The following is a 22,235-nucleotide window of genomic DNA, read 5'->3' as shown; positions in this document are numbered from 1 at the left end:
TCAGCAGTTATGGTACCAGCAGCATGGTGCCACTGTGCAACACTAGCGCCATATAGGATGTCTCTGGGTTCTGACTTCAGGTCCCTTTTAATACCCAGGCATGCTAATGAACCTTACTGGCTAGAAGGCTGAGATGGGGAGATCACAATATTGTGCGATCTTGCCAAAGGAACCTCTCTCCATAAATACACTTTAAAACACACACACACATACACACACAAATTTAAGGTGCCAAATCCATCTTGAAATTTTCAAATATGCAATGTTAAGCACAAAATATTTTTCTTGGCAAACTTTTATATACCTAAGTATTACTTTATAACTGTGCCTAACATATTGCCTAACATTAATATCATTCTTTAATAAAAGCACAAATGAAAAGAATTACATACCGTTAAGCATATACATAAACCAATATTTTGTACAGAATGTCTAATGTACATACTGAATAAAATGTATATGCTCAGTAAGATTAAAATTCTACGGTTCACTGTCTCTCTAGTAAATTTACTAAGCACAACAGCATTTTAAGACTCTAAGTACTACACCAGGGGAGCAACAGGTAGTGTAGTGGTTAAGCGTTGGACTCCCACATGGCCATCCACGGTTTCAGTCCTGAACCCAGTGGCCTGAAACTCACACTGGATGCGTATGTGTGCATGCCCAAAATCCTGAGAGGAGAATGAAGGAGAAGGGATTACAACATTGCTATCCCCTCGAGGGGGCGATTTCTTGCTTTTTGTCTCTGTCTCTTTGGAGAGCACATGTGCCCTAATAGCAAACATCTCTCTGGAAAAAAAAAAAAAAACAACCACAGTAAGGTATCTGCTTAATCATCTTTAGCACCAATCTCAATGCTATACGTGAAGAGGAAGGCCTATGTAAGGGAAGTGGAAATGCCATAGAAGTAATTCATTGCTTTTAGGGGGATAGTCTCACCAGACACCTTGCTTAAAACCTATCCTTCTTCCTGGTTCATATTCAAGAGAGATATATTTCCCTTTACAATAAATACTAGAGTCTCAACTGAGAAAAATATTTTAAGATTTAAAAGTTACCTTAATCTGCATGAAACTAATCCCACCTGAGGCAAGGGTGAAAAGTGGCCAATAGCACCTCAGAAAAGAAGAAACTGACTCCACAATCAAATCAAAGTTCAGAGTGCATATAATTTATTAATTATTAATTTTTTTACAGTATGTCTTCTAAGCCACTAAAAATTTTAAAAATAGGGCAACCCATTTTCCAGGACCTCTCCCTTCTTGGGAGCTCTGTTTTTCTTCTCTCTCCTTTAATAAACTCCCCACTTTGTAATACCTACCAAAAAAAAAATTAAAAATAGGGCCAGTCAGTTGTATGTGTGGCTAGATCCCACATGGTCAACTGTGCAGTTCGAGTCCTGGATTCAACAGCTTAAAAAACATGCCAAGCACATGTGTGTTCATGCCAAAAATCTTGACAAGAGGGGGAAATGGAGAACGAATTGCACTGTAACCATGCACCCATTGAGAGGGGATTTCTTGCTTTCCGTCCCTCACTGTGTGTCTCTCTGGCAGATGCAAGCACTCAGTGGCCAAATTAAAAATAAATAAATAAAATTAGAAAAAGATTAAAGATACATGAAAAAGTTTGCAAACAAAATAGGTACTGCAGCAGAAAAATATTTTTTCTTTTTTTTATTTTAAGAGAGGTTCTTGCTGTAGGGCATGTGCATTCACCAGATGGATAGAGACAGAGAGACAGAAAGTGAGAAATCACCCTGCAGGGGGGATGACCACACAGCAGTCCCTTCTCCTTCATTGTCCTCTTGGGATTGTGGGCACATGCATACTTGCCCAGGGTGGCTTTTAAGCCACTGGGTCTGAGATTAGAACCCTGTAGTTGACTATATGGGAGTACAGCAACGCAACCATTACCATTCTCCTCTGCAACAAAAATTTTGTGTGTGAGGAATAAGATTTGTGTAATTGCAAAAATCCTAGGAAAACTTGTAGCCTAATTACAGAATTGGGTGACGTGCTAGTTGACAATGATCAGCTTAGCCAGGACCGCAGTAAAATATACATGTAAATGAGGAATAGAAGAGACTGTAGTTTGGCCTCAATCTTCATAAAATACATTAATGTTTATATGGACAAATGATATTTAGTTATATTTGGGTTCAACTTAATTTCCAAATAAATTGGGTTTGTAACTTTATTTCTTAATTTTTAGGGTTCCAAAGTATAGGCTAGAGGTCAACACCTGTTTTGTAAATAAAGTTTTATTGGAATGTGACTGTGTCCCTTCTTTTATTGTCTATAGCATTTTGCCCATTGTAATAGGTAGAGCAGAATAGTTATGACAAAAACACTTGGCTTGAAAAGCTGAAATTATTTATTACACAACCCTTTAAAGGAAGTTTGGTGACCTTGGGTCTTCATTAATAATTCACAGGCCATGAATTGTACTTCCTAAATTTGGATCCAAGAAAAAAATAATTTTGCCCTGTGGGTACCTCCAACACTAATTATAGAATTTCTGACTGCATGGAAAATTCCTCTGTTCAAAGCATTGTCAGGGCTTGATGTGTTGGTCTTAACACTTGTGACTTCCTCTTACATAAAACAGCCTGTCATTCACTATAATAATCCTACAGAATTTCAGTTTTAATCAGCATAATTTTATCGGCACCTTAACTGGAAAAGGGCAAAGAAAATCACGTTAGGTGAATTTTGTCACTTTTTCTTTGCACTCCTCTCATTATTCTTGTTTTTATATCCTGTAGTCCTGTTATTAAGAACCTTCATTTCACAAGTGTGAATACTAGTACAGGTACTTGCTAACTATTATAATTACAATAACAAGACAGGTAGATAGCAGTAAAGCTAAAGTTTTGAACTATTTTTCTCAGTTGCACCATGATGCATCTATACTTATGTTGTAGATTCTTGTTTAATTCTTGCTCCTCTCTTACCATAAAAAAAATGCCTATGTACTCTAACGAGGGGGGAAAAAAAGCAAATCTAAAAAAAAACAGCATAACTGGTATTGAGGCTTCTGCTATATTTGTCCATCAGTTGTCTCACCACGGGAATTTCATAGATCACCAACCTAACTGTTTAGATTTTCAAGGCATGATGCAGATGCTTTGGAGGGAACTACAAACCTACATGTTGTCAAGTCATCTAAAGAAATGCATGAAGCTAATGAGCACTCAAGGAACAATATCAGAGAACGCAATGGACTATTTTGCCACAAACTCGCCAAAACTTAAAAATCTACTATAACAATTATACTTATGAAAATGAGTAATAACCAGGAGGCAAACTCTACATGAAGCCTCTCCAAAGTTTCTTGGAAATCAAATCATTGTTTTTAAAAATGATGAACTATTCTGTAAACTAGGATTTATCTTCCTGGGATATTTTTTGAGATATTTTTGTGCTCGCCAGAAAGACAGAGAAAGACAGACAGACAGAAAGCGAGAAATCACCCCCAAGGGAGGATAGCCATGTCACAATCCCTTCTCCTCCATTCTCCTCTCAGGATCTTGGCATGCACGCACACATGCCCGGCGTGAGTTTAAGCCACCAGGTCTAGGATGTGAACCACTGTCGACCACATTGGGAGTCCAGCGACATAGCCATTATGTCAACTGCTGGTCTCCTTCCTGGGATATTTTATATTTCAATTTCAAAAGTCATCAAAAACATACATTGAAATATGGCCCTGTCATTAAAAGAAACCGTTTTCTTTTAAAGAAATGCTAAAAAAAAATAGGAAGAAATCCTTTATGGTACTTCATCATCTTCTTAATGAGCATTATGTATATCCTTTAAAACGTAGTAAAGGGGCCAGCAGATGGTGTAGTGGTTACATTGCTGGACTTCCACATGGGTAACAATGGTCCTGGACCCACTGGCTTGAAATTCAGGCTGGGTGTGTGTGCATGTGTGCCCAGAATTCCAGGAAGAGAATGGAGAAGAAATTGTGGTGTGACCATTCCTCGCTTGGGAGATGTGAGATTTCTCACTTTCCCTCTCACTGTCTCTGTCTCTCTCTTTCTGGCAAGTGCATATGCCCTAAGACAAAAACCTCTAGAAACCCACCCAGTAACAATTGGGATTCAATTTAAGATTCTGTATAGAAAACGATTTTAAATGTTTTCAAATCTTATCTTTATAACGTACATTTTATATAAAGGAAATAATAGGTAAGAAAATCACTAACCACTTGATCAATGGTCAGTTCTCTATAAAAGTAATAATATAATTAGCAAAACCCAGAATCTAACAAGTTCCCACACATGTACTTATATCTTATCACTTGCTTTCTTCTTTGACTCAGTCACCCAATTTGTGGGAATTTTCTGATTGTCCTCTGTATTAATATAGTCCAAGATTTTCCTCCATAAACTAGCTTGCTCATTTTCATTGTTCATATAAAAATACTGCTTTAAGAGTAGTATTAGTATTCTATGATATAGTGAGATGATAAATCATTTTTAATCATAAAATTGAATTACACAATCTCATCAACAGAATTTTATAAGGATGAGTGATTGATCCTCAAGGGTAAGTATTGTCTTCTCCAGGCTCTTTATCACAGTACAATCTCCTAGGCAGGCTAGCCTCATAAGCTTACATCTGTGCAGACATGCTTAGATTGGCCCCACACTAAGTTTAACACTCTGTTGTTACGGTCATGACTTTATTAGCAATTTTTTAACAAAGGAACATTTTTAGTATCATGAGACCACTAGACACAAGTTATGGAACCATTCCTGCCTCTGGGAGTGATAATATATTAGGTCACAGTATAACTTGTCCATCAAATTACTTTTCTTTAAATCAATAGAAAACTATAAGAGGAGAAGAGGGACATAAAATACCTATATTACAGACGTAGGAGGAGGAAAAGAACTAAAAACAACCATGTGTACAAACTACAAATTATTTCTTTAATGGTTATTTATTGAGTATCTACTATGTCCATGTATCATTCCAGAAGCTAATATCACAATGGCAAATGATATAGTCTCAGGCTTCATGGAATTCCACTCGAGAGAGGAAGCAAGTCTATTTGTAATAGGTAGGGACTTCAGGTGGTAATATTTTAGAAGACAATATATTTCTTTTATCTCTAGTATCGTTAGCTTTGGTAACCAGACAAACTGATAATAGTTACAAAATTTAATTATTACAACTAGTCTCTACTTACTAAGAGGTATTAAGAAGTATTTCTTGAGTAAAATATGCTCTCTGCTAATCTTGGATTTCCTGTCAAGACTTTCAGAAATCTCATGAATTATTGTTGGTCACCCCCTCCTTTGTCACTTACAATGCCTAGTTTCAAATAGACAGAGTAACTACTAGATTTAAAAATCAATGTTAGAGCTCATCCTGTGGGTAATTATACAATGCTCCTTTCTTTTCTCTATTCTGTGATCCTTTTTTTGTTCAAGTTTAAAGGTATGTAAACTGTGCTCCCATTAAATGAGTCCATTTAGGTAGAAGCATTGATTCTTTGGGTCTGACCTTTGTGTCACTAGTTCTGAAAAAGAAACAATCAAACAAAACCAGACAAGCAACCAAACCAAACGAAGCAGTGCCTATAATTAAGTGTAGAACAAGTCTAGAAAAGTGTCCCTAAGAAAATAAGGTCAAATGATCTTTAATCTTACAATAGTATTCTTACTTTTACAGAAAATATAGTAAGTGGGATGTCACCTAACTCAGTGACAGTGATGCAGGTAATTGATGGTATTCATTGATTGAGTGAAGACATAATAACTGACTGGGCATACCAACAATTTTCTGTAAGATAGCATGCATAAATCCATCTCCTAGTGCTAGTACTGGAATATAAATATTTGTTAGATAAAAAGCAAGTTTGTGTTTAGTTGGGTTTTGGTTTTGACCTAATGACAGACTACTGTCCAAACACAAGTACTTTTCACCACTCTAACTTCCTTTTTACACTAATTGTAGCTGATAAAAATGGAATATTCTTTAGAAATAAAGCAGAGTTTAGAAAGTAAGCACATTTTGTCAGCCTGAAATATGTCCCTATATTCCTTGAGTAGAATCAATCCAGCGCGCGTTGCAATTTGGAACCTTAAGAAAGCACAAAACCACAGGTGAATATCTTAACATACAAGAGTCAATTTGCCGCCTGACTGGGAAGGAAAAGCCAACTGTTAAACTCCTAAAAATAGAATAAGTCTATTACATTTGTGCTCTTTGCTCTCAACACATATTATTCATCTAACATCATATAAGACTCTTCAATTAAAATTCAATCTGGTAACAGGTTAGCAAAACAAATACAGTTACTTCGGCATTCACTGGATGCATACTTCATAGAATTATAGGACTTTAAAACATCCTGAGAGTTAATCTAATGTGTCATCTCGTACAAATCCCTATAATCTTCCTTATCTATAGATGTACATTTTAATCAAGAAAAAAATGAGAGCATATCTTAATTTTAACCTTACTAGAAGGAATTTTATTCTAATATACTTTTATATTTTACTCTTTCATTGTGAAGATTCTACCTTCAGATTCTTCACAGTCATGCTTAAACACACTTTATCATTATTTTTTGTTATTAGAGAACACATTTCTTACATATCTTGTATCTGGATGCTCAAATTATCTCTCATTATTTTCTTCTGAGAATGTAATAGTTCCCATTTCTTTAAAAATTTCTGAAAATTACCTTAACACTTTAGATATTTATTATTTGACTTTATTAATATAGTATTCGGCTCTACAGAGGGCTTCTCATTAATTGAAAAAAACTGCTATTATTTAACCTAGAAGCCTATATCTATCTTAGTCAATGTTATTATCATGATTTCTGTAAAATCTCATGTAAATAAAAATCAAAATAAAAGAAACAATGTTTCACAGCCTAATGCCTAGCAGTTGTTCAAAATAATCAGAATTTGTTTATAAAAACTTCTTTAAAAAGAACTTTCCTAGCTTAACTGAAGACTATTTTCTCTGCTAAATTATTCCAAGTCTGAACATTGTATGTATCATATATATGCTTCTTACCTGTGCTGCTGGATATATTAACATCAATACTGATATCAGATATTCCTCCTCCTTTCAGAGATGCTACACATGTGTATGTCCCAAAATCTGTGAATTTTAAATCAATGATGTCCAAGTTTGTGGTTCCAGGAGAGACATCAGGATCAGTCTGTGTAATAACCATCCTCTCTGAACTTCTTAATGGACGACCATTTTTAAACCAACTAAAGGTTAACTCCTCGGAAGGAACAGCTTCTACTTGGCAAGATATTTTCACCTCACGCCCAATCTGGATGTTGTCATCTTTGTGATAGGGATCTGGTGTGATCCAAAATCGTCCTTTTTTTAATGCTAAAACATAAAAAGTTCCACCAATAGTCAGTGTTAGTGTCATAATTTTAGGGATTCATTCATTCAAAGTAATCCTCTCTTTGCTGAAATAAAAGAAAATCATGTATTCTACATCATCAGCTAAATGCTGAAATAAAATAAAATAAAACAGAATGTAATTTTTTGAGTTACTTCCAAGCAGTGCACAAAAAATCTTTCAGATAATACAGAAATAGTCTAAAAATCTATGTCACTTAAGGACTAAATATTGACATTTATAAATTAGATAATATTTTCCAGGGATATAAGTAGTAATGCTTTAAGTCTATATGCCATGTAGCATTTTTGTTGTTCAATTTTGCACAAATGATAGACTTGTTTATATAAAGCCACACAGTACTAGATTAAAGGGACTAATATAGATCATTTAGTCTAATTCCTTCACTGTGTCATTCCTTAGTTATTGTATAATATCTCAAACAACTCAAATACTGCACAAACATTATATTTTTAAAGAATTATGTATTTATTAATTTTATTTTGTTATTATTATTATTTTTTACTTTGAACAAAAAGAGACACAGAGAGATAAAGGATAAGTGAGAAAGCAAGCCAGGACTCGATCTATGGTCAGTCATGTGGGAGTCCAACAGCCTAACCACTATGCCACCTGCTAGCCCCCAAACATTTTATTAAAAAAAAAAAAAAATCTTCTAAGGTTGTATCTGCATGCTAAACAAAAAGAGTTGGGTAAGAATTGAATCAGTTCACATTCATGAAACATTTTTACATATCAAAATCATCTGAATTAAAAAAAAACAAAATATTTACTATGAGCCATTCTATTTCACCATACATAGATGTTTCCAGTGAAAACTGTTTGCTGACTCTCTTATACAGACAACCAAAAGAACCTCTCAGCAAATGGCATGTTTGTACCCTGACAGCTATCCTTTCTGGGTCTAAGGCCAGTGCCTTTCTTAAAACCTTGGTCAGTGATGAAGATTCCCAGAATGTTGCAGAGAGAACACACGAGCTTCCTAAGGGACTGAACTTTGATGAAAACGATGGGACTCAATGTGGACTTGTTTATTCCCTTTGATAGCAGCATTTTTTTCTTTCTTAAAAAATTATTTGTTTCATTTATTATTATTATTTTAAGTTTGCTTCAGGGCACATATGTTCAGAGAGAGACAGACATAGAGAAGAAAAGTGAGAAAGCAAGTCACAGGTCCAGGATTTGAACTGCAGTTGGCTATGTGGGAGTTCAATGCCATAAACACCATACCACTTTCGGGCCTCAAAAGTGATTTTCTTTTACTGCCACAATTTTCTTTTTTCCAACAACTTTCTCAGTTCACTATCTCTTCACAATCACTACTCCTGTGTGATAAAATGTAGCATATACAGTAAAGCACAATTATCAGAATAAAATATTATGAGAATAAATTATTAGAATAAAATTGGTGTTTCATTTTCACTTTGAAACCTAAATACATACTGATACTGTCAAAATTGAGATGGATTTGGTGGACCTGTAGATACAGAAGACATTGTGAGTAACCTCTCATGCATTTAAGATTTTCTTCAGTCCATTGAAGGCCAGACAACACTATGGAAATCAGTAGAACTATGCAGAATGGAGTAGAAATTAATCCATTTTAAAATCTAGAGAAGAGAAATTTAGCTTCAAAATTTTTTTATTTATTATTTATTTTTGGGGGAGAGGTTTTTGCTATAGGGCATGTGCGCTTGCCAGACAGACAGAGACAGAGAGACAGAAAGTGAGAAATCACCCCCTAGGGGGATGGCCACACCACAATCCCTTCTCCTCCATTCTCCTCTCGGGATCTTGGGCACACACAGACGCCCCCAGCCTGAATTTAAGCCACTGAGTCTGGGACTAGAACCATGGTAGACTACGTGGTAGTCCAGTGACATAGCCATTATGCCAACTGTTGGTTCCCTAGCCTCAAATATTTTCATTTGCTTTCTGTTTTCATTTTAGTGAGGAAAAAAAAAATCAATGAACAGCTGAAAAAGTTTGTACTTTTCTCTTTATTCAAGACATATTTGTAAGGTTCCTCCCCAGGACTAGACACTAGGCTAGGCTCTGATTACATGAGATAACAAAATAGACATAACCTTAGCCCTTATGTATTGTAACTCATATACTCATAGACTGCAAACTAATTTATTTACCAAACACTTATGATATAGCTTTAGAGACATTACACACTACATAGATATGAAATGTTTTAAATTCTGGAAGAAGTCTGAATTTCTGAGATCCTCCCAAATCATTGCTCAGAAGATAAATTAAGTTTCAGTTTTAATAAAAACACCAAAACCGTTTTGCCCGTGACCTGGTGGTTAAGGAAGTCAAATCTCACAGGGCCACACCCAGGATTCAAATCTTGGCCTGGCATCTTGAAAAAACACACCAGGCACATGTGTACATATGCTTAAAATCCCAACAGGATGAGGAAATGGAGGAAAACTGATGTCAGGATCACTATGCCCCATGGAGGAGTGCTTTGTCTCTCTCCCTACCTCTTTGTCTCTTTCTGGCAAAGCTATATTACCTCTGTCCAAAAATATAAAAACAAACAAACAAACAAAAGACAAAAGATAAATACTTAAATCATATTTTAATATTGTTGTTGTTATATTTTTTCATAATAAATTATAATTTATGAATCTTATTTATTCTTAACTATATCTTTATTAGTAGGTTACCCTATGATAAAATTAGGATAAATTTTGGTCTTCTGCTACATAGAGTCACGTATTCTTATATTCATAGGAACTTAAGTCTGCCTTCACATTGTATCTAGAAAGGGTGATAAGATGAAAATGTCCATATCTGGATCCATATTTAGTATATACTATGTGTATATACATTTCAAATGTAATTGGAGTTCTACAGCACAAACCAAACATAAGAGCATAGAATATTAAAAAAAAAAAACTTTAAAATAGTTAAGTCAAGTGTATTTACTTTGTTAGCACCACAAAAAATACGTAAATGACAGTTTATTTGGTTTCTTAAGAATTCTTGTTATCTTATTTCTAAAGAAAAAAGATAAGTGGAAACAAAATTTTTAAACAAAACACAAGTCTACTCAGCCATAAAAACCAACAAAAACCTGGCTTTTGACAGAAAGTGGAAGAATATGGAAGATTTACTGCTGAGTGAGCAAGCCAGGCTATGAAGGAGAGGCATTGTATGTCCACACTTTACATATACTGAATGTCTGCACTCTATGACTGAAACTCATGGACTAATGGTTGTACAAACACAAGAGATGAGTGACTGTCAGACGAGGTGTATGTGGAGGAGTGGGGCCTAATGAAGGACATTTGGAGAAGGGATACGGAGGTAGAGCATTGACAGGATGGGGAAGTGTGGTGTTATCAGCTGAAGATATTTTGATCAACGGGACTGGGGAGAAATGTTCACATATTGAAATGCTCACATTGTAAGCTAAACAATATGATTTAATGTATATACAAAAATAAATAAATTAATTAGAAAAAACACAAGTCATAATTTTGAAAGTTTAAAATTTTTATTCATTGATTTCTGTATAACTTTGTATTATTAACATAGGAATGTTTATGGGGTAACTTAAAATAACATTCATTTCAAAGTTACATGTTGCTTGCCATATACAATAACACAACAAAAACTTAGATTTTAAGTGCTTAACACTTACTAATAAGTGCAGTTTTATTGTTTTCTAGTTCTGTGCTCTGCATAATGATACATTAGTAATATCAGTATTTAGAGATTTAAAAACTCATCAAATTATGTTTAAACTATGAAACAAAAATACCACTGATACAAAAAAATTAGCCTGCTTTATGTGTCATAGTTTTATTCATGAAAAATTACTGACAAACCAAAAATAAAAGTATTATTCTGAAACAAATGATAGAATTTATTTATATAGTCATTTGGTACTAAAGTTACAGGAAATAATATGGGTGAGTTAATCTAATTTTTTCCCTATATCATTCCCCAAACTGCATAATTCCTTAAACAACTTAAATATTATACAAACAGCATATTAAAAAAAAAAAAAAAAAAAAAAAAAAAACTCTTCTAAGGTTCTATCTACATGCTGACCAAAACTAGTTTGGTAAGAACAGAATCAGTTCACATTCACGAGGCACTTTCATATATTTAAATAATATGAACTGAGGGAAAAATAAAAAACAACACTTTCAAAACATTTACTATGAACATCTCTATTGAATCATAAATAGGAAAAATATGTCATGACTTTTCCAAAGACCAAATATATGATAATATGTTTGACTTGATTGACACACACTGAACGCAAGCTTTGAAAAACCACATAATACTTTGTAAAGATGTAAAATTATTATATGTAAATAATTTTTTTAAAAAAAGAGTTAATTCATTGTCAAAAATATTTGTTGATCTCAGAATTAGGTAATTCTATGGTTTGGCCTAAGCCAGAGATACTAATATTGATACTGAACCAAAAGAGAAAAGAAAAGACAGGACAGCCTGTCTAGTGAGCTCAAGTTAAGGAATATCAAAATAAGTGGTAGAAATGATTTGAATGGGGAGCTAGCCCTAATTGTCCCTGTAACAAAATAACTGATTTCATACCCACAAAGAAATGTTCTCAGGGGAAAAAAGTGTATGTGTGTGTCTGTCTGTCTGTGGGGGGTTGGGGGGAGTGTGTAATCATCTATAGTAACAGGACAATGAAACTTTTTTTTTTTCACTTACTTTGCTCATAAACTAAGAGTGTAGCTCTGTAAACTAGGCATGGGTCCATTGAGAGCATGCAACCTAATTCTAGTTTTTCATTTCTACGTAGCCCAAGATGGGCAATCTAATTTTTATGGGTCAAGTGCATCATTTATAAAAATAGGTGGTGATAGTATTAGGCTCCCTCAGAGACCCATTGTGAGAAACAGCTTATTAGCAATTGTGCTTGAGCTTTAAAAATATAAAGTGTTTAACGTAGTTAATCAGCTGGGAAGCAGGTTCCTTCGTTTAAAATTAAACACTCTCTTTTTTCAGTGAACAATTTATAGTAGCTCATGCAATGTTAATTTAAAGTCATTTTCTGCTACCAGTTAAGATTTCAAATTCTTAAAATCAATCTATGATTAGTACTGGAGTATATCAGGGAACCAATAGACTTAACAAGAGTCTATAGAACTAAAGAAATTCTGTAGAAATAGAGAGAAATCCCTTTCCCCAAATGCAATTTCTTAGTTTGAATATTGAAAATCCCCTAACACCAGCTTGAGGGAACATTAGATTTGGCTTAATGTATCATAAATTGTGATAGATGAACCTCAAAAGGTACTTGTTTAGTCTGGCATTGCGTGTGCAGATTGGCATCAAGCTGAGCTTCTGTTCGGGGCAATGTTTGGAAACAGTGCAATATAACATAGCTTCCATTTCTTAATACTGCTAAGGATTGAATGCAGATTTGGCCCACATTTATTTTGAAGGGTTACTTGTGAGGACATCATAAGTGCACTGAAGACCCTCTACTTTGATATATATGAATGTGCAAATGTGCTCTGTGCAGAGGCCACTCTCTGCAAAAATCTGGTTAGTGTTTACTGCTGACCTTTTCCTAGAGAAAAAGCAGATTTGTGCCTGTGAATGCCAATGGTTCTTTGGAAGACTTCCATTATTTAAAACTAGATTAGCTTACTTCTTGAATTTATGCTTGAAAGATGGAATACTGCCTTTGGAGAAGTCTGGGCTTATGGTTTTCACTAAGAGGAGATTGTGAGATGGTATCCTAATTTTAACTTTGGATTTAAGATTATTAAATATATTGCTGTGCTGGTCAAATATTCCAGAGTATACAACAGATAGTAACTCAATAATAAAATACAATTTGCAGATAGAACAAAAAATTATTGGTGTTTTGAATTTTAATGAGAAAAACATTTCTTCAGAGATAAAGAATATCTGGTATCAGCTTTAGAACTTGTGCTAAGAATCTGTTTCCAAAGAATGATGGGACACAGAATGACCACTGATCATCATTCCAAGTTGATAAAGTATGAAAAGATTCTCCAAATATACAATATCTTAGAATCTCAGTAGGATTCTGGACAACATGAAAAACTGAAAAAATACTGCTGAGAGGAATGGATCTGGAAAGCATTAAAATGTAATCAGATAAATAAAAATTGATTTTGTATTCATTTATTCTCTGCTAAAGAGAATAAAAATATTTGTATGAGAAATGAAATATTTTCCATTCCTATCAGAAGCCTATTGAATAAACAGTTAGAAACAGATTACCAGAAAAGCAATTTAAAAGATAGTAAACAATAGTATCTATCACCTCTTCTATTATTATCAGGCACCTATCTTTCCCTCAGATGGAGATTGTGAAAACCTAGGGGGTGGGCCATACCTTATTCTTTGTTTTTTCTCTCTCTTTATTTTCTTTTTAATAAATTTTATTGTGTATGCTTGAAGTTTCACTAGCTTTAAGGGCATACATAGACTGAAAAGGAAGAGATGGAAAAAGATATTCCACACAAATAGTAACTTAATCTACTTTATTATTCCATAGTCTCAATAGGGTTCCTTGTTATGACTGATACTCAGTCATTTTCATTGAAGTTAATTAAAATGGACATTTCAAGGCAGTAACTTTAGAGATGCCAATTATTTCTATTCAGTCTTATATGTCCACATTAACACTGACTGTTTTGTAGTCTAATTTCTGAGAGGCATTGGAGGAAATAGGATTGAGAAAGAGAAGAACACATGTGATTGAGGGGTTTCTGTTGCAGGAGCAGAATGATACTAATGAATGAACAGTATCAGTGTCAGGATGCATGGAGGAGAGGATTCTGTACAGAACACAGGAGACCTCACTCCCCCACAGCTATTGACTCCTTAGTCATGATTCCTCATCACACAATGTACCAGGGATGTCAACCTTCAAACATCCTGTTTAGTAAAGGAGGTGGAGTTTCATGCAAATGAGCTTGTTTACCTGATTCAGAACTCAGTTAATAATCTTTTCCGAAGAAAAATATAAGAAACTGACAACTAAGCACAGGTGCATTATCTGAAATAGTATTTGCCAAAAACTGTTTCAGATAAAGGTTAATTTAAAACAAAGCAGAATAAGTGAAGTTTGTGGACTGAGTAAGTTTATTTTCCACAGAACGTTTTGAGACTTTGACCATGCTGATATGCGCACTGGCATTTTCCTGGAGGGGCTGATCGTATTTACCAAAGAATCCTTCATTTGTGGACCATCCTTCAGGTCTACTATCCCAGAGAACAAAGTGTGAAAAACAGTGATCTCAGGGGGTCTATCAAGAGAAGAATCATTAAAAAGACTCTAAAATTAGATGTCATTCTTGACGTTTTAGGCATTTCCATTATGACTATCACAAAATAACTGACAAGCTAAAATTCTGTAGTGAAGATAAAATTTATAATTGAAAAAGCTAAAAGGCAGGGAGAAAAAAATCTTGACTTTTAGGTTAAAAAATACCTAATAGTATACTGGTAATAAACATATTTCAAGGTCAACTAATAAAACTACCTGCAACAAGGACAACATACCTTTTTATTTTCCAACCAACTAACCATTTTTAAAAACATTTCATTTATTTTGTCCCTGTCTTAAGAATGTACATTTTGAAATAGGCAAATAGCATTAAAAAGAACTTACATTATTAGCTTTTTAGTTTCAAGCATGATAGAGTATCTCAGTTGCTTCAGAAAATAATAACTTGGGACCAGCAGTTAGCGTAATGGCTATGTCGCTGAACTCCCATGTAGTTGACTGTGGTTCGAGTCTTAGACCCTGTGGCTTAAACTCATGCTGGGCACTTGTGCGTGCGTGCCCAGGATCCCAAGAGGAGAATGGAGGAGAAGGGATTGCAGCATGGCCCCCCAGGGGGGATGATTTCTCTATTTCTGTCTCTCTGTCTCTCTCTGTCTGGCGAGCGCACATGCCCTGTAGCAAAAAAACTCTAAAAAAAAAAAAAGAAAGAAAATAATAACCTGAGTTTATTTCTTACATCTCATGTTTCTATAAAAATTTTATTAAATATTATTGTAAAAATTACAAAGATGCAGAGAAAAGAGAACTTATATACTGCTGGAAGCAATGTAAACTAGTAAAATCATTATGAAAAACAGTATGGAGGTTTTTCAAAAAGCTAAAAGTAAAACTACCTTATGACCCAGTTATTCCACTACTGAGAATATATTTAACAATGAAATTTGCACTCCCATTTTTATTGCAGTTCTATTCACAATAGTCAAGATATGAAGAACCTATACCCTTCAAAGAATGAATGAAGAAAATGTGGTATCCATACACAATGGAACCATTAAAAAGAATAAAATTCTGTCATTCAAGGCAAATGGATGAGCCTAGAGGATGTTATGTTAAGTAAAATAAGCCAGGCACAGAAAGAGAAAACCACACATATGGAAGCTCAGAAAATTGAATTTACAGGAGACAGCAGTTACTCAAGTCAGGAAAGGCTAAGAGAGTGAAAGAATAAGGACATTTTGGTAAATGGATTATAGAGATTCCTTTGGAATTACAAATATAGTCCAGAATTATATGATGGTGATGGTTGTACAACATTTTCATGTACTAAAATCTACTTTACTGTATAATTTATGGTGGATTAAAATGATGAATTTAATGCTATGTGAACTTTATATCTTATATCTATATAGATACATAGATATAGATATAAATATAGAGATATAAACAGGCATTTCTGTTAGTAATGCAATAACAGAATAGGACAGAGTTCTTTTTAATTTCTTATGTACTATTAGGTATTCTTATACTCGCTTCATTTTATCCAACAACTCCAATCACCGATCTATAACCTAAATGGAGGTTCATTAATAATGTAAGAACAACAACAAAAATCATTATATCCTTACAAATGTGGTTTAATATAGAACCCCTGGTAATGTGATGCAGAATTGGATGCTGAAAGGAAGTTGGGGTTCGATTTAATTATAAAGTATCAAGGCTCTATTTGTTTTGTGAATTTACTCAAAGCTAATTACTGCAGTTAATCATTCAAATGGTTTAAGCAAAGTATGGTTGAATTGTAATTGTCTTTTGAATGTCCTTGCTTAATAGAATAACTTCAGGTAAGTATCTTCAGTAGAAACTGAAGAAATAAAAGATGTTTTATATGAGTAAAAATTATGCTTTTTGGAGTAAGCTCTTTCTTGAGAAGGAAGAAAAAAAGTACACTAAAATAATAGTATTCTTATCATCATTTTGCCATGCCTGTCTTGTCAGTCTTTATTTTTTTGGAGAGGTTTTCACTATAGGCGCGTGCGCTCGCCAGACAGAGAGAGACATAGAGACAGAAAGCGAGAAATCACCCCCCAGGGGGGATGGCCACGCCACAATCCCTTCTCCTCCACTTTCCTCTCGGGATTTTGGGCATGCATGCACACACGCCCGGCATGAGTTTTAAGCTACCGGGTCCAGGACACGAACTGCGGTCGACTACGTGGGAGTCCAGCGACTTTTCTGTTAGTAATGCAATAACAGAATAGGACAGAGTTCTTTTTAATTTCTTATGTACTATTAGGTATTCTTATACTCGCTTCATTTTATCCAACAACTCCAATCACCGATCTATAACCTAAATGGAGGTTCATTAATAATGTAAGAACAACAACAAAAATCATTATATCCTTACAAATGTGGTTTAATATAGAACCCCTGGTAATGTGATGCAGAATTGGATGCTGAAAGGAAGTTGGGGTTCGATTTAATTATAAAGTATCAAGGCTCTATTTGTTTTGTGAATTTACTCAAAGCTAATTACTGCAGTTAATCATTCAAATGGTTTAAGCAAAGTATGGTTGAATTGTAATTGTCTTTTGAATGTCCTTGCTTAATAGAATAACTTCAGGTAAGTATCTTCAGTAGAAACTGAAGAAATAAAAGATGTTTTATATGAGTAAAAATTATGCTTTTTGGAGTAAGCTCTTTCTTGAGAAGGAAGAAAAAAAGTACACTAAAATAATAGTATTCTTATCATCATTTTGCCATGCCTGTCTTGTCAGTCTTTATTTTTTTGGAGAGGTTTTCACTATAGGCGCGTGCGCTCGCCAGACAGAGAGAGACATAGAGACAGAAAGCGAGAAATCACCCCCCAGGGGGGATGGCCACGCCACAATCCCTTCTCCTCCACTTTCCTCTCGGGATTTTGGGCATGCATGCACACACGCCCGGCATGAGTTTTAAGCTACCGGGTCCAGGACACGAACTGCGGTCGACTACGTGGGAGTCCAGCGACTTAGCCATTTCGCTAACTGCTGGTTCCCAGTCTTGTCAGTCTTAAGAAAGAGAAAAATGTATATTGTTCATAAATTTTTCTCAAGTGTCTACCTAAGTGTCATAAGTAAAAACAAACAGTTTCACAATGTGGCTACTCTGTAAATGGTATTTGACAGCACGATACTATCCCCTCAGTTACCTGAATAGGGGGATATTAACCTGCACAATGTGTTAGCCCTATGATGTTAAAAATCAGTGACTATTTTGAGCTCATCTTTCCTATCAAATTTAATAATATCCATTTAGTTCAAGAAACTAGTATATGTTTGGAGTAAATTATATTTTTTATAGATTGTTAACACTAGGACTAGAAACAGCTATAAAATGAACTGCATCTTAGAATGACCTGTGATAAATAGAACTATTTTGAAATCTTTTTTGAATACAGCAGATCCTTAATATTTAAAGAATTGATCATGCAGCAGTGAAAACTAGATGAAAATGAGATGAACTCAATCAAAAATCTTTCGTTACCTTTATTGCCTTTCATATCGTCTGTATCAAAATAATTCTACCAACATTTCTCACTGTATCCTGATGTCCTATATCTTTTTGGCTATTAATTTAATTTTTAATTTTAATTTCTCCTCCACAGGCTATTCTCTCAGACTAGAAACTTGTTTAGGTCACATCTAAACTTAAAGCATCTCTCTTGAGCCAGCCAATGATTAAGGCAACTGGATCCCACTTGGCTGACTCTAGTTTGAGTCCTGAACCTGGTGGCTTGAAAAACACTTAGAGTGCTTGTGTGTCTCTGCCTAAAATTCTGAAAGGAGAAATGGACAAGAAGGAATTGAGTCATGACCATCCTCCGTAAGAGGTACTTTCTCAATTTTCCTCTCTCTCTTTCTTCAGTGACTGCACATTCCCTTTAGTGGAAAAAAAAAAAGAGTGAAACACCTCTCATAACTGTAATAACGCCTCAAACTCTTTTTGGTATATTTCTTGATAAAACAGAAATCCCAGTTGTCTCCACTGGTTGATCAGGTACTCACTCACTCGGACAATGTACTAGTTGCCATGGTGCTTCTCTGGTACTGAGGACTCAAAGATTAGCACAGACCTCAACACTAATGCAATTTTATAGCTTTTGTGCAATTTTATGTCATATATATTGTGCCTTCATGTCATTTTACATTATTTTTTTCTTCCTTCTTTAAAATCTCTTTAATACTTACTTCTACAACTAATAAGATATATCATTTAAGAAAACAAATTGATGACAGCAGGTGGCACGGTGGTTAAGGTGCTGAATTCCATCATGGTCGACCACAGTTCAAGGCCTGGACCTGGCAGCTTGAAAATCATGCAGGGCATGTGTGCATGTGTGCCCCAAATCCTTAGAAGAGAATGGAGGAGAGGAGATTACAGTGTGGCCTTCCCCCAGGAGAAATACTCATTAATTTGAGTATCATTTGAACAGTAAGTGGCTTGCATTTGGAAAAATTTTTTTTCTTCCTTCTTTCCTTTTAATGTCAGAGACCATGTACACATGAGAGAGAGAGAGAGAGAGAGAGAGGGAGAGAGAGAGAGAGAGCCTTGATGAGGCTTTGTCAAGCTGTGATCTCCCTTCCCCAGCTCTCCAGCTACTTGGCATTTTCAGTGTCCACATGTTTCAGGCAAACCTAGGAATCTCAACCCAGGCTGGCTATATATCTTCGAGCCTTCAAAGGCACTGGGGTTATCACTATGCTACAGCATCTGGGACATAATTTAGATTATTCTAAATTACCTTGCAAGAATTGTAGAACTCAGAGTAGTTCTTTAATGTCTACCTACAATTTTGCTGCCTATATTTAAGGAACATGAGATTTTTGTTTGTTTTCTTGAGTCATAAAATATTTTAACAGGATTCATGTACATTTTGAGTTAAAGAAAAGACATGCTTAAGTCACTTAGCTATATTTGTTCTTTTATTTTAACATTAAGGAGAAAATAAAATAAATTAGATATATTGAATGACTAAATGAAAAATATTTGTATTTATTAGGAATTTATGTAAATTATCTTAACTATCTTCTCCTATTGTATGAGAAGATGAAAGAAGAATCAATACCATTGACCAGATGACTTAAACATTCCCCTCAGTTTAACAAGGTTAGACAATTTCATTCTGACTATAGGCCTCTGGCCTTCCTTTTCTTAGAGTATTTCTTAGAGAACTTAAAAATTCAGAAAAGTCGTAAATTCTTTCTTTGTCCCTTTGAGGTGTAAATTGTTTATATCCCAGAAATATCTTTCTCAAGAACCTGGTATCTATCCTTCGATGTATAATCATTGACATCTCTGATAGAGTGCCAGATCTTCCAGTCTCTGTGGATGGTAGGAGCCCAACTTTGAAATGTGAAAAAAGACAAGTAGCAAACACACATTGCTTAATCATATTGACCAATATCTCCTAACACCTCTCAGAACTTTTTCATTAGCTCCCAGCATGTTTTTACTTTTTGGTTTTTTTTTTTTTTTTTTTTTTTGGAGAGATTTTCACTGTAGGGCTCGTGCGCTCGCCAGACAGACAGAGAGAGAGAGACATAGAGACAGAAAGCGAGAAATCACCCCCCAGGGGGGATGGTCACGCCGCAATCCCTTCTCCTCCATTCTCCTCTCGGGATCTTGGGCACGCACGCACACGCACCCGGCGTGAGTTTTAAGCCACCGGGTCCGGGACACGAACCGCGGTCGACTACATGGGAGTCCAGCGACATAGCCATTACGCTAACTGCTGGTTCCCATTTTTTTTTTTTTGCATGTTTTTACTTTTGATTCATCTGAATTGAATTCACTCTCTTTCCCCAACTGCCATTATCCTGAATATAATCTTCTGTGTCATTTTGCTTTTTGATTGTTAGAGGGTACGTTTTCTTGCCAAAGAGAGACAGAGACATTGAGAGTAAAGAGAGAGGGAGAGAGAGAGAGAAGGCACCTCTACAGGGACTTGGTATTCCTTCGATCATTTTTCTTCAGTTCCTCCTTCCCATCTGGATTCTGGGCACACACAAAAATGTGCCCAGCATATTTGTCAAACCACTGAAGCCAGGATTCAAACCTCAGTTAGCCATGTAATATCTCACTTTCTGGAACCAGCAGTTGGTGAAATTGCTATGTAGCTGGACTCCCATGTAGTCGACCGTGGTTTGAGTCCTGGACCCGGTGGCTTAAACTCACGCTGGGCACATGTGCCCAGGATCCCGAAAGGAGAGTAGAGGAGAAGGGATTGTGGTGTGGCTATCCCCCCTGGGAAGGGGGTGATTTTTTTCTTTCTATCTCTCTGCCTCTCTCTGTCTTTCTGGTGAGTGCACGTGCCCTATAGTAGAAACCTCTCCAAAAAATAAAAATTAAAAAAGACCTCACTTTCTTAACCACTATGCTATCAAGTCAACCCTTCTTTTCTATTTTAAGCAAATGCCTGGTGTAACTTTTCTTTTACACCACTAAATTTAGTCTTGTGTGTTATTGAAATATATGAAAATCAGTCTAGGAAACTCATTACTATAAAGTTTTAAGAGCCAAAGAAAATGCTTATGGTTACAACACACACACACACACATACACGATAAGAAATTGCTCAAAGAGGAAATGTTATATGAGTACAAAAGTATTTGAGAGTTAAAGAGGTTAATTTAATCCCTTTACAAAGCTGTGCTTTTCTGAAACAGTAAACTCTATTTAATCTTTGATGCCCTGTAGGTATAGAGTTTCTGATAATAAACCACAGAATATGGATCTGGATTTCTTGGTTACCAACAGATGGCAGAACTGCTAAAATTAGATGTGAAAAGACTCTAAAACTAAATAAACTTAATATATGTTACAAAGAAAAATGTATAACATTTCCTTTTTAAGAAGTAGAAACTTCCTTGTACCAGGAGTCTTTAAAGTGGATTTTAGAAAGATATATTATATATTTTTCTATTTTTTATGAGGAAATGATGGCGGGACCAGCAGTAGGCATAATAGCCATGTCGCCATGCTCCCATGTGGTCGACCGCGGTTTGAGTTCCAGACCCGGTGGCTTGAACTCACGCCAGGCGTGTGTGCGTGTGTGCCCAATATCCGGAGAGAATAGAGGAGAAGGGATTGTGGTGTGGCCAACTCCCCTGTGGGGAGTGATTTCTAGCTTTCCTCTATCTTTCTGGTGAGCGCACACGCCCTACAGCAAAAAACCTCTTAAAAAAAAAAAGAAAGAAAATGATGGTAAATAAACAAGATAAAGTCAAAACCAAAGTGATATTATAGACATGCTAGTTAGGCCATTAATTCACTTTATGTTTTTTTTTTTTTTTATAGAAACAAAGGCAAAGAAGGATATACTAATTTCATAATTCACATTATCTGTGTGTTAAAAACACAACTCTTCAAATAAACAACCAAACAAAAACACACTATTCCTTGTTCAGAGATCTGAGTGGAATTTATCTTCTGAACTACTTAAAGAGTGCACGCAGGGTGGATGGTGGCACAGTTGTAAAACACGATGCCCTGTAAAGCTGACCTCTATCTGACC

At 35.3% G+C, this 22,235-nt stretch overlaps 1 protein-coding gene across 1 annotated transcript in view; it reads right to left on the bottom strand.

Annotated features, from left to right (window-relative positions):
* Positions 1-22,235, bottom strand: part of LOC102500653 (MAM domain-containing glycosylphosphatidylinositol anchor protein 2) — a 550,208-nt gene that overhangs the window by 203,314 nt on the left and 324,659 nt on the right. Inside the window, exon 8 of the mRNA XM_027776806.1 lies at positions 7,047-7,376. Within this exon, the coding sequence (XP_027632607.1) occupies positions 7,047-7,376 (330 nt within the window). The remainder of the gene's footprint in view (positions 1-7,046; positions 7,377-22,235) is intronic.

The sequence above is a fragment of the Tupaia chinensis genome, unplaced genomic scaffold (genome assembly GCF_000334495.1).
Source record: "Tupaia chinensis unplaced genomic scaffold, TupChi_1.0 Scaffold138126_1, whole genome shotgun sequence".
NCBI classification, from domain to species: Eukaryota; Metazoa; Chordata; class Mammalia; order Scandentia; family Tupaiidae; genus Tupaia; species Tupaia belangeri.
The sequence above is the reverse complement of the archived record's forward strand: the minus strand, read 5'-3'. Positions and strand labels throughout refer to the sequence as shown.